General features: G+C 32.2%; 1 protein-coding gene across 4 annotated transcripts in view; it reads right to left on the bottom strand.

Moving 5' to 3' along the window:
- Positions 1-13,658, bottom strand: part of LOC118195146 (dynamin-like) — a 120,567-nt gene extending 106,909 nt beyond the window's left edge. The window contains exons 1-2 of one of the 4 annotated variants that reach the window (XM_085806694.1): positions 13,411-13,658; positions 12,118-12,191 (exon numbers count right to left, since the gene is read on the bottom strand). In XM_085806694.1, the coding sequence (XP_085662820.1) occupies positions 12,118-12,191; positions 13,411-13,574 (238 nt within the window). In that variant the 5' untranslated portion in view covers positions 13,575-13,658. The remainder of the gene's footprint in view (positions 1-12,117; positions 12,192-13,410) is intronic. The other 3 variants (XM_085806695.1, XM_085806693.1, XM_085806696.1) reach the window with 3 other exon arrangements.
- Positions 13,659-17,168: the final 3,510 nt, after the last annotated feature.

Below are 17,168 nucleotides of genomic sequence, written 5' to 3'. Positions count from 1 at the left end.
TCACATATATATGTATAGTATATATATACATATAGGAACTGAAAGCACTAATGATTAAAGAACAGTTCTAATAGGCAGAGTGGCACAATAAAAAGCTCTACCTTTCAGCAATTTATTTAGGAAATTACACATCAGTATTGGCCAGATACCAAATATGTGCAAAAGTACCAATGTAGAAGTTATGGAAATATTAATTTAACTTAACTGAATGCTGAAATCGAAAACATACACTGCAGTTATTGCTTATTTTGAAATGTAACCTTATCTCAGAATAATAATATATCATGTGAAACCAAAATGAGTAATCATAATTAAGATGATAATTACATTATTTTGAAAAATTGCTGTGGCAATTAAAAATATTTTTTATGTCCTTTTATTTATGTCCTTAATTAAACTTAATTTTTTTGTGTGCCAATATGTATACACACAGATACACCTCTTCGCACACTTATTCTGAATCTGGTCCTGCATAATAAAAAAAGTATCTACTTTGCTACTAATTATTTTTATAATTTACTCAGCATCTTTATTTTCACTTATTTTTACCCATAGGTACTCTATTGTAAATTTGGGGAGTTGTGTAAATGATTAAACTTGCAGCACCAATCAGGTTTGAGGAGCGATACAATGTACAACTAAAGTGTGTGAATAGTAGAATGTAAAAGGGCAGGTGCAGGGAGTGCTGAACATTTACAACCGCACTGATGCCTTGAATACATGACACTGTAACAAAAGACTTTGAGAGTGGTCGCATAATGAGGCTAAAAGAGGCCGGTTGGTCGAACAGGAAGATTAGTTGGCATATTCAGTGAAGTGATATGGTTGTTGTCCATTGTTGGAAGCAGTGGTTCAGTGAAGGCATATGCAGCTGCCACAGTGGCTCAAGGTGTCCCTGGGCCACCAATGCGTGAGATTAGTCACATAATCAGAAGAGCTGTAATGTCCGCACCAACAGTTATGCTATATCAATTCAGCATCATTTGCCAACTAGCAGAGATCTCGAGATATCCAGGGATACATTTTGCAGAAGGCTTGTTGATGCTGGGCTCAGATCTCGATGTTCATCAAGACACTTACCATTGACACTCCACCATAAGTGGTCGTCTTGAACGGTGCTTGCTGCTTGTACTCAAGCTGGACAGTGTCCGACTGGAGATATGTGATTTTAAGCAACAAATCATACTTTTCTCTCAATGCAATGACCACCATATGTAAGTCTGAGGAGTGATCAGCTGGGAGAGCTATAGAGCATTAGTTATGTTGTAAGGTACTCAGACTGCTCACAGGTACGTTGACAGAATTTTGCAGTCAATTGCAATGGTATGCTTACAGGTCATCCAAGTTCTGCATTCTAGCAGAATAATGCTCAGCCACATACTGCATGACGTTATCAACAATGTCTTAAATGTATTAATGTCCTTGACTGGCCTGCCAGGTCTCCAAGACTTGCCACCTATTAAGCACATATAAGGCAGGCTAATTCAGTCATGTACAAATACATCTCAATGACCAATTGCTCTATTTGCAGCACAATCTACTACAGGGGGACACTGGCAACTTAGTAGAGTCCAAGCTCAACTCGGTATCAGTTTGTATAGCTGACCAGGCTTTACCATCTGCTTACTTTCCCATTCCTTGAATTGCTACTCATAAATAAAACCATTCATTCACTCCATTTGTTTATTTACTTGAACATTATACTACTGCTGAGTTTGATAGTTGTAACTCAATTCTTTCAAGGTACACATATTTTTTTTTTGTAACGTAGTGTTTATACAAGGTACGGCACCAAAAATTAATAATAATAATAATAAAACTGAGACTTAAGTGTGTAGCTTGAAAAAAAAAGTCGAGTTGGCAACAACTGTTCGGATTGCTATTCGTGGGTTCCTAGTGGTCAGACTGTTAATCAACACTACTCCACTGAAGTACTAAAAAGATTTCATGACAAAACTAGTAAAAAAAAAAAAAAAAAAAAAAAAAAAAAAAAAAAAAAAAGGGCCACAGTTGTGAAGTGATGGATGGCTGTTGCACCAGGACAAGTGCTCAAATGGCTCTATTTGTCAAGCAAAACATTGTGATGGGGCATCCTCCTTACTCACCTGATTTGACTCCATGCAACTTTTTTTATTTCCGAAAGTTAAATTTTGTTTAAAGGGAGCCAATTTTACCTCAGTTGAAGAGGTTCAGGCAAAAACGAAGAATCTTCTGAAACCTTTTTTTAAAAATGTCGTTCCAGAATTGTTATCAACAATGGCAGCATCGAATACAGAAGTGTGTGAATGCTGAAGGGGACTACTTTGAAGGTGATAATGTCAAGAACTGATTTTGTAAGTACAATGATTTATTGGACCATTCTCTTTTTTTGTGTGTGTCACACCTTGTATATATTAAAGAAAGAATAACAAACATTTTGACAAGCTAGATAAAATGTATAGAATCTGACACTGAACAATTACAGTTAGAGTAAAAGTCCAACTCTTCAGCAATAAATTAAATGCAATATTTTAAGACTCCCTTTTTTTAAAATGAAAGAATGACTTATTAGTCTTGCAACAGCACTGTAAATGATATATACGGCTATGTCTCACACATGTATAAGATTTCAAATGTGAATACAATTATACATCTTTCTTTTAGATATTGATAGAAATGTGAGTTGGGAGTTAGTATGGCCTGGAAACACACCATGAGTGATTCTAAAGTTTATCATACACATTTACCCTGTCTACTGTGAGGACTATACTTGCCAATAAGTTGATCATTTTTGATAAAAAAAATTGTCAACAAACAGTACAATTCAGTGCTACTAATGGGTAGGCAGAATGTCGCTACACAATTTTTATTGTTTATTGAAATTATGTAAATTTCTTTAATTCTTGATAAGCTGGCTTAGTTTTTACAAAAAAGAATACCAATTAACTGCTATTTATTGGTCCCCCCCCCCACATTTTGAAAAACTGATTAAAATATGAGATGTGTCTTCAGTGGAACATGCAGTATTTACAAAATTATAGAATCCTAGCATCAAGAAAAATAGAAGTTAATGGCCATGATATGTGACTTTATTTAAAAATAGATCAGGAATGGTGATGCAATGACAAAATTACGACAAATAATTTGTTTTTTATATACTACAATTTGTATTACTTGTTTCTTCAAATTTTTGTCAGAATGATTGGCAAGATCTCTTCCATCTTTCATGGTTGACAAAATTTCCTAATAGGTAAAATATTTTACTTTTGCAAGTTTAAGGTTCAATGCATAGGCATCATGTAAATTTTAGTTTATACTGTAATATCTTGTTATTTAATAAATAAATATAATTATTGTTGAAGTGGCAACACCATATTTGTATTAAACCGTTGCTCGGCAACATGAGATATTGTTTTAAAAAGATTAGAATTCTGAAGATTTTACTAGCTAGGAGTAGTATGCAAATTTTGCCACTTAAGAATTCTATAAAATTTGTCTATCACCTTGAACTAGAAATAAAATTTATGTTCTACTAAGATTGTCTGTTTTGTAAATTACTGCAAAATACCTTACAATACTGATTGTTGATATTATAAACAGGCGATGCTATTTTTAAATATAATGGCTTAAATCGGTTACTGATATTATAAAAAAAGGCACTTTATTTTGCAATATTGTTAATAGCAGTTTCAGTTAAGCACCATTTTATTCATATTACATTTTTCTACCATTTGGCTGGAATGATGAAAATAATTTTTATCATTGTGTTTAGAATGCATTAATGGTGCCACATATCATCAATGCTTGTATTGGTGACAACTCAAAAAGCAGTTGCCAGCCCATGGTTCCCATAACAGATGATGATAATAATGCTAGTATGTACCTGTTTCGCCTTAGATAGGCATTACATGAACTGGAAAGGCAACTAAGAGTTTCCTATATTAGATCGCGGAGAGGGAAGGGGTATCCCGCCAATTGTCATCTTGGGAGATAAGAATACTCATTTACCGAAGCCTAGGGCTTCAATCTTGAGCTATACAGATTTTTAAATTCTTCCTATATCCCCACTTTTGAACTGAGCCCGAGGGGGTCACCATTCCCTGCTCTCGGTGCTACTCGTGATGGTTGCGATATTATTTGCTTGGAGAGTTAACTGGTCATTACGATGTTACCTACCAGTACTACTCGGGCCTTACCACCAACTTACTCTGACTGGACTACAATTTCACTCGAGTATCTCCCGGTGAGCACCAGTGGTGAAAATAAGGGTATGCAAGGAATGCCGCTGCATAGGGGCCCTTAAATGTCCTGCTCAACTACATTTACGTGTTTAAAAGACAGATTCCATAACATATATAAAGAAGCTTTAATTCATTTTCCCTTGATGAGTTCGGAGTTAGAATTTCAATAAAAGAAGATTAATTATTATTTTTATATTTTTTATCTTGTATTTTTTCCCCATTTGCTTTTCATTTTTATTTTTAGAATTTGTACTACTATAAATTCTTATTTTAATTTTGATATGTTTTGATTTTGTGTTAAACCCCTTTCACACGATTTTTAATATTAATATAGTTGAGGAATAGCCTTGATTTGACTCCAATTTACTTTTAACTTTAGAATCTTTAAGTATATGTAGATAATAGAATTCGTTTTCTTTTAAGCTTTTAATGGCCCCCCTACCCATATGGTGCAGTAACGCAATTCTCTGTATGACGCAGATAGGAGGCCCTTGGAAGCACCTGAAATAGCTAAATTCAAGTGTTTGCATAAGTTAAAATTCCAGCATTCGACTATGAAATAATAACTTCATGTCCTACCCCAGTTTAGGGAAAGCAGTGAGAGGAAAATAGGAAATGTTTCTTTGTATTCCTTAGCCTCAAACCTGAAAATTATTAAAGGCGACCCCCTAAAGGAAAGGTTTCTCCTTTTTGCAATCCCAAATCAAAAAGCAGTGGAAGTGGAAATTGATTGTAACTATTTATTATAAAGTACTTATTTTATATATTAATTTATTTCTGTATAATTCGCATTATGCTTGAATAATCAATAGATATATTTTCTAAGTATAAATCAAAGAAGTAACCAGGCAGGATTCTGGTACTTTGGAATGAACTTTGCAAGTTAAGAGAAATCGTGGTATATTATTTGAAGTTCATAATTTTCATATTATGTCATTCCAGTAGCGTTTAATTTTGTTCATATATTGAATCTCTTACTAGCTTTTCCATTAAATGCAAGTCCAAAAATCAGTTATAATATTCAATTTGAAATTTAATTTATTAATGTGAATGATTCTTAGAATTTAATATAACATGTATTTCGTTGGTTAGCTATAAACGGCGTAAAACTTTTCAAATTGTTGCCACCAAATAACCTCACCCTGTATTATTTTTAAAGAAATTAAATAAGGAAGAATCTGCATGTCTGAATGTATAGTTTTCACAATGTTAAAAATGATAGTGCTTGCAACCTGTGCAGTTGCACCAAGGAGCAAGGTAAGGGACAGAAACATTTTGGATTTAGAAGCATGATTGACATTACAAAATGGCAAAGTTAAAGGCGGATCGATTTTTTTTCCTCTGTTTTTTACATTAATAAGCTGGAGGGGGGAATCATTCATAAGTATCAATTGATAACTCCAGAATACATGCTTTTCTTTCTTAAGGACACAAAACCATTAATGTAAGTTGAGCAGTTGTGGCATGAAAGGACTTTTCCCCAGCCCCCATGTCGAAATGCCGTTCTAAGGAAACGCTAGGAATTTATGACACCACATTTGGAAAAGAGAGATTTCCCGTTTGGCTTAGGGATCTTTGAATGAATTCAAGGTCCGAAAAAAGGATACGAACACACAGATGCTCAAACACACAGATGCTACGAACACACAGATGCTCAAACATTAAACGGCCAAATATTGCAGTTAATTTCCGGCATAAATTTAATGAAAAATTCATTAAATTTATCAAAATTCATTACTTTTTCTCTCATGGGGGGTAGGAAATAGGAATGGATGAATATTTTTACTTGAAATAATGAGTAAATAAATATTTATCCAATTTTTCATATCAAAATTTTCAAAATATTCGCACATTGCAGATAAAATGCAGGTTAGGAATTCTTTAAAATCCTTAATCGAGAATTAAATCTGAAAGCACAGAACTCGTTTGAGGATTTACTTGATTTGCTTTAGAAAAAAGAAGAGCTGTAGTGTTTCTTAACCTGTAAATTACCCATCTACCAAAAATTCACACTTATCTGTAAAAGATAATTCTGAAAACATTAAATTTGTTTTGAAAGTAATATATTAATCTCTCCTTGTTTGAAAAAATATCATAAATTACAATTTTTTTAACGTGAAACATTTAAGCGTATAATTGAGTAATGCATAATAATTTGTACGTTATTTAAACGGAGTTGGATTGAATTATTATATAATAATAAAACACTCAAGGACTATTTGCCTAAGGGAAAGAACACCTTCATAGAGTACTTTCGAATCATTATTTGAAATGAAATTTGACAATTTACTTTACTTTTGCTTTTAATTTACTTTCCACAGCATTCAGTACGTGAAATCATCAATAATAATATAATAATGGAAATAAAAATGGCATCATACAACTAAAAGTATATACTACTTTGTAAATTTTGATAAATTAATTACTGAAAATATTAAACATATCAATGGCAGCATTGCCCTAACAGTTTTAAGTTGCATTTCAACATCTGAAAAAACACGAATTATTTGCTATTTTCACTACACAAATGAATGGAATATTTCAGAAAATAATGCTCCCCCGTTAATGCAATATTTAAATAATTTTTGCAAATTAAAAAATTTAATTAATACGTTTTAATAGTAAGTAATGCGATTTTCACTCATAAAGTCCCTTTGTACATTATTCTCTTTCATTTCGGCATCACTGCATAACTTTTCTAAGACATAAATAGCTTCCGTTAATATATGTTCCCATACATTATATTTATTTTTTATATTTGTCATTAATAAATTAATGATTAAGATAAAAAAATTGATACTGCTTAATTTATAAGCAATGTAAAGACTGGAAATCTGAGGTCATTAATTTCTGAGAAATAAATAGCTTTCTAAGATGCAAATAAAACATAACAATAATCATAAATATTAATGCTCCTAAAATGTATCCACTTTTCCTAATTGATTTTTGCTTTCTGATCCACTTGGGGTACAACAAACCTATTTTCATAAATGAAGTTTTGCGCATTTCTCTACGAAGTACGCAAAACTTATTTCATACAATTTTATTTTTACTAATTATGAAGAAACTTTCTATTTGTTTCCTAAACAAATATTTATGTGTACTACTTTTAGAATCCACGTGACCGAGTGTGAGTACTCATCTTCAAATATACGTTAGTATCAATAAACTTAACTCTAAATTATTAAACATTTCTGGGACCTTGAAACTTGGACGGAAATCATCATATTTTGCTACAGTGGGTATTTAAATTTAGATTAATTTTAAAATTTGCATTTCGTATGACACAATCATTTTCAAAGCTCTTTGGATACATATCAATAAAATTTGTTTCTACCTGTTTACGATTTCATCGTAAACTTGTGAAGAATTTCCTAAAAATATTCGAATATTCATAATTTTTACTGTTAAATACTTAATAATTACACATTAACTGAAATGTATTTATAGTACAGAGGAAATGTAGAAAGATATTGCAGGTGATATATTATGTATCATTGGAATATGACAATAATAATAGTACAATTTGACTGAAGAGAAAAAGAAAGGAAAAAAAAAAAAAAAGATGTTTCAGCATTTTTAAAAGGGAAATGGACATCTTTACAGCAAAGTCTTGGATGAAAGTTTTACTGTGACTTAACTTGGGGAGACACTAGAAATTTATAGTGGAGGCAGGGTTCCTTTCTTCGTTAAACAGCTGCATTGAAGTGTGAAACGCTACCTCTCAAGCATACTTGTAAATTGGCTGATGACTCACAACAGTAAACTGAACTTAAACTTGCTCTTATTCTAATGCCATTTCGCTTGTCTATGGCAAGAACAAACAGAAGTTTTTCTTTAAAATTAAATTTCAAAGTGATCTCAAATATAATTCTTCATTATAAAGGTAAGTTATTGATTTGTAATATCTAAATTAATCATAAACTAAATTCATATAATTTAAAACTTGCTAAAAATTCAATTGAGCTAAACTTTTAATCCATTTATCTGAAAAATCCAAAATTATCACCATTATCAACACAAATGTCTACTAATATTAATAACGTATTGTTATATTAACATGAAATATTTTTATGATAAATATGAAATACAAATACAATCTATATTTCCATATATTAAGAAACATCATAACAGGCCAAAATTAAAAATAAAATCTTTTAAACACGTCCTGCGCTATAGTGCAGGATTGATCAACCAATGAATCGGCTTGACAATCGAAAATCAATCGACTTGAGTGGAGTTCATCAACATCTAAAAAGCATTTCTATTAATATGCAAGATATGAGAAACAAGTTTGAAGACATTATGCTGAATTATGAATTATTATTATGAAGCTGAGTTTATTGCATATAAATGGGACATAGAAACTAAATTTGAAAAATAAAGAATCTAAAACACTGCCATTGTTAACAAATACGGAAATTATTAATAATGTTTCAAATATACAGAAAAGATATAAAGAAGACTTGCACTGCAAGTACAACTTTTATTATTTATAAATACTTTCAGAACAGAAATCCAAAATTTGAAATCCTTTAAGGATTTAGCTAAATTAGCAATGGTAAAATATTATGATATGACAAGCAGTTATTCGAGAGTGTGCAATTCACTTATATTGTATTTATCATTACCTGTAACCACAGCCATGAGTGAGAGGTCATTTTCACTACTGAAACTAATAAAAACATATTTAAGAAACATATATAAGAAACAGCATGACGCAAGATGGGTTGTCAAACCTTTCACTATTGAGCATTGAAGCTGAGATGGCTGAGAAAATGTATGTCCAAGTATTGATAAATAATTTTGCGGAAATGAAGGTTAGGAGACGGAAATTTTAAAAGAAGGATATTTTTCTTTATGATGAATTTTGGCCACCAATGTTATCATTACACTTATTGAGGGAGAAACCTTGTTAAGTATCACTAAGTGTTTCAGGACAGTTTCTAATGCTAGTCTGTTTATTTTAAGTGGATGTGAGCCAATCTATTTGATTGCTCAAAGAGATTGTATTTTATTTCATTTAAAACATGGCAGAAGTTCTGATCAAAGTTTTGATTTACAAGTGGATTTTTCAAATATTGAGATTTGTAAAATAGTTAATGATATTCATCCTGCCTTACTTACTGATTATTATTGGGACAAGAAGTTCCCTACTCGTGAAGGACACGAAATTTTTACTGATGGTTCAAAGATAGGTGAAAAAGTTGGCTGCTCTTTTGTAGCGTATTCAAATGGTGAAATTGGATGTATTAAAAAGTTTAGATTAAGTGATAATTCTACAGTGTTTCAGGCAGAAGTCTTTGCCATTTTTAAATCTTTGGAATGGATATTGGGGAAAGATATTAAAAACGATGTTAATTTATATTCGGATAGTCAAAGTGCATTACTTGCCATAGTTTCTGGTAAATCTTCTACTAAATTGGTTTACGATACTCATGTTCTTTTGATTGAAAATTTAAAGGAAAGAAAAGTCAATCTGCATTGGATTAAAGGTCATATTGGGCATGAAGGAAATGAATTTGCTGATACTTGTGCTAAACAGGCTACGTTGAAGAACTCAATTGACATTTTTCTTCCTACTTCTTTAGAAACTTTTAAAAATGTTTTAAAGAACAGTATAATTAATTTATGGCAGGACTTCTGGGATAAAGACTTAAAAGGCAGATATACTTATAGATTCTTTAAAAATGTTAATAAAAAGAGGTGTATTGGTAATGGGTTTTTGGCCCAATTTTTAACAAATCATGCACATGTACCAACGTATTATAGTAGATTTCATATTAAATATTTGAAGTGTCTATGTGGTGAACAAGAAGCTGATGTAGAACATGTAATTTTATGTGAATTATTGAGAAATAAGTGGTTAAAATTCTTACCATGTTTGAATAGAGAAAAAGATATTGCAAAAATATTTCAAATTGAAAAATTTAAAAAAGGAATAATAGAAATTATGAAATTTATTACTGAGTTTGAAAATGTTATATTTGAGCAGTCACTGTAATTTATAATTGTTATAATAGAAGAAATAATATGTGAACAAATAATCTTTTGTAAATTACTTGATGTTTATCTTATAAATATTAATTTAAGTAAATTCAAGATGAATTGTTTTGTTTGAAATTTCTTTGTATTTGTTTTATTTTGTAAAGAGAAAGATTATAAATGAAATAATTTATTTTGTCTTGTTAAATGTGTTTGTTTAAATAAAGGTATTTGCTGGTGAGGTCGGCAAATCTTCCCTTAGAGTATGAGTACGGTATGGTGGTTTTATAAAGTTTGAAAGGTTCCAATAATCCCTGCTTTTGCCGCAAGGTAGCAGGTTTAAATATCGGTCTTATTGAGGGAGGAAAAAATTAGAGAAGAAGAGCAGTATGGACTGAGGAAAACTAAAAGGAAACACTAAAAAACTTTAGCATTCTTTTAGCATTTTTTATAAAAATCATGTATTCAAGTAGTTTAGTGTACCAAAAGGTTTTTTTAAAAAGACAGAAAAAACTTTAAAATACATATTTTCTACAAAAATTGTACGTTCAAATAGTTTTCTTTATGAAGTTTATGATAAATATGTTTTATATTTAACAAATGCATCATTTACATTATAAAAGTTCTTATTTATTACTTGTATATTATTGCATAAATCATGTTCGTAAGCTCAGTAAATCACAGAGTACTATACATTAATGTAATAACCTTTCTGTACATTTATCAATTATCTTGTCTGTCAGTTTATAATATTATAACTAATTATTTATAAGTTTGCTAACTTAAGTGAAAAAAACCTACATAGATGCAGATTTTATATAAAAATTTAAAACATTAGTATGTAAAACTTCTCGGATTTTATATAAAAATCTCTGCAAATCTAGGCTTTCTTCCTTTCTTAATGCTATACATTGACATGTTCCTTTTTTTATATAGACTTATTCATTTATTATCAGTATGCATCTCAGTGAAAGGAGAGAAAAATCTGTCTCTCGCACTCATACACGAAGTCTTTAACTGAATTAAAATAATCTGACGTCAAATACCCAGACTAAAGCAAATTTTCATTTCACCAGTTGGTCAAGGGAAATTATTTTCCTTTTTATTTTTTCTTCATGTTATGTACCTTTCAACTCGTTCCCTAAGAACGTGCTTTTATTTTTTAACCATTAACCCAGATGTGATAAAAATCATTATGAAAACATTGGCTCCTGGAATCCTTGATAATTTTTTTTTTTAACTTTTCGAGGTTTTTTTTTTTTTTTTTTAAGCACATTAAATTTATTTGGAAAGAGGCCCAGGAAAATTTTTTGTCAGTTCTAGTTACGCCACTGGTGGGCACGTGGAACAGCTAAGCTCAATGATTTTATATCCCCATTGCTGAGACTGCCCAAGTACAGATCCTAGCCAGTAGCTTTAAAAATCCAAGTACAGATCCTAGCCAGTAGCTCTAGAGGCTGATGTAGAGTTCTCTGCATCAACACCTAGAGGGCAATAACCGACAAGGACAGCCAAAAGCCCTCAGTACACATAATGTGCCAATGGAGTTACCCTACTCTGTTGATTGCTGTTGAATTTCCAGCAGTCCTCAGCACAATCACTTATAGTTTGCTTATTACAAGAAAACTCTTGAGCAGGATTGCTGTTTTGGTGCCATTTAAATGCAGAAATATCAATAAATTTTACTTATTACATTAAGACTCATTTTAGAATTAGAAAAATTTGATAACCTTCAGGATATAAAAATTGCCGATATGAAGATATTAAAAAAATGCTAATAAAGAATGATTAATGATATAAAAAATTGCTAATAATGAAGTAAAAAAATGACATTTCATTCTCATTTGAAAGTTTACTAAATAAAAACTACAAAATACTTTTACAAAAAAATAAAATAAAATAAATAACAAACCATGAGGAGAATTGATTAATTGCAGGATTAGTGGTCTACGGGTGACAATACCAGATCCACGAGGTAGAAAATCTCTACGAAAAAATAAAAATAAATCAGAAATAATAAAAAATAATTATAACATTATGGAATAACTAAGCAAACATTAGTAAATGAGTAAAATATTCTAAATGAACAGACTAGTTACTTAACTATGACAAAGGAAAAAAAAAAGCTACTTGACTGCAAAAGGACGTCTTGTAGGTAACTTTCTATGACAAAGTGGTTTCCATTTAAATCACATCTTAGTCACCATTTCAGAGCAAACAGAAAACTTGAAAACCATCTTAGCATCTACTCTATTGCCAGGAGTCAAGCTCTAGGTCAAAATACTAATGGTCTACTACTTTAGTTGGTACTTCATCGTTTACGAAGCGGTGAAAGTGCAGAATCGTCCACTGCTTGGCGCGTTTTTAAGAATTGCACATACACGGTATTCATGTACATGTCGACCTATTTTCACTTAAAAAAACATGCCAGAATCGCACAAAAATAGCATTGCGCACACTCTTGACTTTATCCATGTACACATCGACCTATTTTCTTTAAAAAAGTAAAAAAAAAAATTGGCAAAAATCCAATTCTTTTCACTTTTGTAAAAAGCGCCAAACAAATAAGTGGGCGATTCTGCACTTTAGCCTATGTAGCCACCATGCTTAGTGACCAAAACAGGCAAACTTAACCGCCTCATCAGCGAATTTTAAATACTGTCAAAAGTTTATGTGATGGCTACTTTAACAAAAAAGGTACCCACTTTGTGCTCCCACTCTAAAACACAGAAGTTTTTGTTATGAATTCTCTACTCTTGCTTTTCTCATCACAAATATACATGCTTTTGAAAGCCAATAAATTTCAGTGCTAATTCTTTAAAATATCCTGATTTTTACAAAATATCTGAACTCAAATTTTGATTCCATTTGATGTTTAAAGTGTTTTAGTTGAGCGAAATCAATTCATTTAAAAGACAGACAAGCTTTGTTAAAGACAAGATATATGTGGAATAATATTTAAAATACAAATAAATTAAAAATTTAAAGAAAATTCTAAAATTTACAAATCATTTTCAAAATATAACAATAACGGAAGTACATGTTTTTATTTTGCAGCTGAACAGATAATTTGTACATTAGCTTTCAAGTTTCAACGTATGTGCGGAGCCACACTACATGAGCAATATATATAAGTTCACTGCATATATCTATCACAGACACAAATGTAATTTCAACATAAATTCAATTTGCACGCATGACTCACCTGCCAACAAAATTTTCCAAAACACTACTTTTTCCAGCGCTTTGTCCTCCAACTACAGCAATTTGTGGCAAATCTATAGATAAATTAACTCCAAGCTTTGTGAACGCATCATGTAGTTTATTGACTATAGGAATTAAGGTGTCCATTCCCTCATTTCCTGCCATCTTTTTAAATTCCTTAAAAATCAAAATCAGTTTACCAATTAAAGCCTAGTGCAACCATACTGATAGATGAAGTTGAAGTTTTTATCTATATCTTACGAAATTACCAAACTTTTCCTGTATCTTTCTCCCTTCTTTCCTGTATCCCTTTGATAAGGGAATTCAAGGCCAAAGTCGTATGTTTATTACTAAGAGTAGCTATCAAATATTATATTTATCCTAATTTTTGAATAAAAAAGTGAGAATTACATTAAAAATTAAAATATCAAGGGGCGAATTCAAGTGCAACGCTTGTCATGGTAATCGCACTTGCATTGCAAAATCGGATTCAAGTGCAACGCTTTTCGGACACGCCTACTGAAAATACGTCACTACCATAGAGGAATTTTGCGGCTACTCCTGACCTGCGCAAACTTTTAACAGCGACTGTAAACAAGATGGCTGAAGTGATTTTGCTCAGATGTTTAAGATATCGGAAAAGTGCTGATCAAATTCCTTGGCATTTAAGAGACAGTCGTAATGCTTTTGAAATGTCGGAGCGTGAATTCATCAGTTGATTCAGATTAAATCGGTTTGCTTCAATGAATTGAAACCTTTTCTGAAGGCAACTGCCAATGGATATTCTCTGCAAAAGCAGGTTTGTTTTTACTTTAGATTATGAAAACTGAAATACTTCTGGAAATGTTTCCGAATCAAAGACTATGCTTAAATCACCTATTTGAGAATATTATATATTTTTATACGTAAACACACAAATTTTTAATGTTATTGTATCAGGATTCTTTCTTTTTCATCCCGTTTTTTTTTTCGTAGTAATGATCGAAATCGTTAATTAGTGCGAATTTTGGAATGCAGTAATAATATCACCATTAATTTATTGTTTTAATTACTCTAAAACGTAATCTCGGAGAAACTGTTTCTCTAACAGAAATTATGCATATGCCTGTCTTTGAGATATATATATATGTATATATAAGGGATTAGTTTTTTGGAATATTATATATTTTTTCATGGTTTTAGATACGTGCATTTAATTTACATATGCTCTCAGAATTTCAATGATATAGTAAATTAATTCGCAGCAATAATTAATCTTTGATATGTATGCAATTAAAATTTCATAATTTAAATTAACTTTATATGAAGAGAGAATATTTGTTAAATTCAAATTTAATTCTTTGCAGCAATGGCGCATGAGAATTATTTAAATTTAACTTTACTTTTTATTCTTATGAAACAACGTATATATATATTCTGTAACTCTAGGGGAAAAAGCATGAATTTTTCTCAGCTGTTTAAACAGTTCCCATGTGTAAAATAGTATTTCATCCCCCAAAATATTAGTTAATTTTCTCCTAATGTATAATGACTTGCCTGTTCGTACAGTGTGATTAATGTCATGGTAATTTTGGATACTTTCTATAGATCTTGCATAATAACTACACATGTAAGTTATATACACATTCGTAAATCTCTTATGATATGAAAAGTTATTGCAGACTTTCACATAAATATTAATAACTTGATATTCTCATAACAGGTGACTTACCTTACTTCCGTAGACCATGAGCAGAATTAAATAAACTTATAAGGTTATCATACTAAATTACACGAAAAGCAGCATGACATAAATAAATGCAAAGAAATTAAATGTATTTATTGTACTAATAGGTTATTATATTACACGACATTTTTTTGCCCATGTATAATGGGAATGAAAGCCAGTTTTCCATAGAAAGTCCTCTACAGAGGCATCTGTTTTCTTAAGCAGATTGCTTTTACCACATTTCAGTGACCTTGATTTAAGTATGAAACTGGATAATATTTTCTTTCTGCATGAAATGTGTTAACTGAGTTTTAGAAATGTAAGCCATCTTGCAGTTACTGTGATAATACTAATTTTTGGTACAGTCGGTCACAAAAGTATTCGAGCACCGGTACCCTATCAGAAAATGACAAGATGGCGTTTTTTTTTCTCTTTCTCTCTGTGTGTCGTGTTATTCCATCCTAGGTTTTCTTCTCCCCCCATCTTGGAAAAAACTGGAAAAAATTGGTTACGATCACTTTTTGAATGGGGAGATGCCATTTTGAGAAAAAGCTGACGACCCTATCTTGGAGAATGAACATGACCGCTCTACACACCCTTTTACTCTCTCTCTCTCTCTCTCTTTTTGAATTGGGAAGCCATTTTGGGAAAAAGCAGACGACCCTATCTTGGAGAATGGAAATGAACGCCTCTCCCTCTCTCTTTGAAATGGGAAGCCATTTTGGGACCCTCTATTCTTGGGGAGGGAGAAAAACTGAAGTCTGCACTTCGCTGTCTCTGAATACGGAAAGCCATTTTGGGAAAAGCGGACCCTCTTCTTCTGATCTTGGAGAACTGGAAATGAACGCTCTACACGATCTCTCTTTGAATTCAGAAGGTATTTTGGGACCTTCTAATGTTGGAAAACTGAAATAAACGCTCTACACCTTCTCTCTCTCTCTTTCTCTGAAATGGGTAGCCATTTGAAAACTCCCTAACTTTGGAAAAAAACAGAAATGAACGCTCTACACCATCTCTCTTTGAAAATGGGGGGTGTCATTTTGAGACCTCCCTCCCCTAAACTTGGAAAAAAAAACTGAAATGAACGCTCTACACTTTCTCTCTTTGGACATGGGTAGCCCTTTGGGGACCCTCTCCTCTTGGTAGAAAAAAAAACAGAACTGAAGTGAAGGCTCTACACAATCTCTCTTGGAATGGGATCCATATTTCGGGAAACGTGGATCACCTCATGCTGGAAAACTGAAGTGAACCACCAAGATTGGACTCTATATAATATTTTTTTTTAATTGACATCATGACCCTCCTCCCATTTGTTATTAAAAAAATTGTTTTTTTTTTGTTTTGGTTTTTATCCCATTTCCGATGTGATTTCAGAAATGCAATTCCATAACAGTTCAATTTCATTCGAGGTTAAATGATCTAAACAGTCTTTGACCCACCCATCCGTATGATTATTTTCTTCTCCTTCCTGTTGCACCAAATTTTGTAAGTCCATATAATCATTCCATACGGGAAGGGCTGGATCCTCACAAGGCTGTCTTGAAACACTTGGAGTCTCTTTGGGATGAGTGGAGGGATCTAGGATGTCTGGACCCGGCTGCAATTCTACCTCCATGATTTCTGGACCCGTTGGAACTTGTTTACCCGATTGAAATTCTACCTCCATGATTTCTGGACCGTTGGAACTTGTGAACCCGGCTGTAATTCTGCCTCCATGATTTCTGGACCTGTTGGAACTTGTGGACCCGGCTGACATTCTACCTCTACGATGTCGGGACTTTTTGAAGCTTGTGGACCCGTCTGACATTCTACCTCTACGATGTCGGGACAGGTTGGAGAAGAAGAAGAAGAAGAAGAGGATACTGGAAGAGGTTCTGTCTGTGAGGAGTCCGAAAGAGGTTGCCTGTTTGAACAAGTCGGGGAAGAAGAAGAAGAAGAAGAAGCTTCTGGATTCTGAAGCGGATCTTGCACGCCAGGTAGGTTCCGGTAAGTCGACCGTTTTTTAAGAGGTAATTTTTTTTCTTCCTCCTCATCTTCAATTGTGATGACTT

This window comes from Stegodyphus dumicola, chromosome 12 (assembly GCF_044657685.1).
Source record: "Stegodyphus dumicola isolate Sdum_Otavi_A_Nest chromosome 12, ASM4465768v1".
NCBI lineage: Eukaryota > Metazoa > Arthropoda > Arachnida > Araneae > Eresidae > Stegodyphus > Stegodyphus dumicola.
Note: the sequence above shows the minus strand (reverse complement) of the source record. Positions and strands in the feature narration are given on the sequence as shown.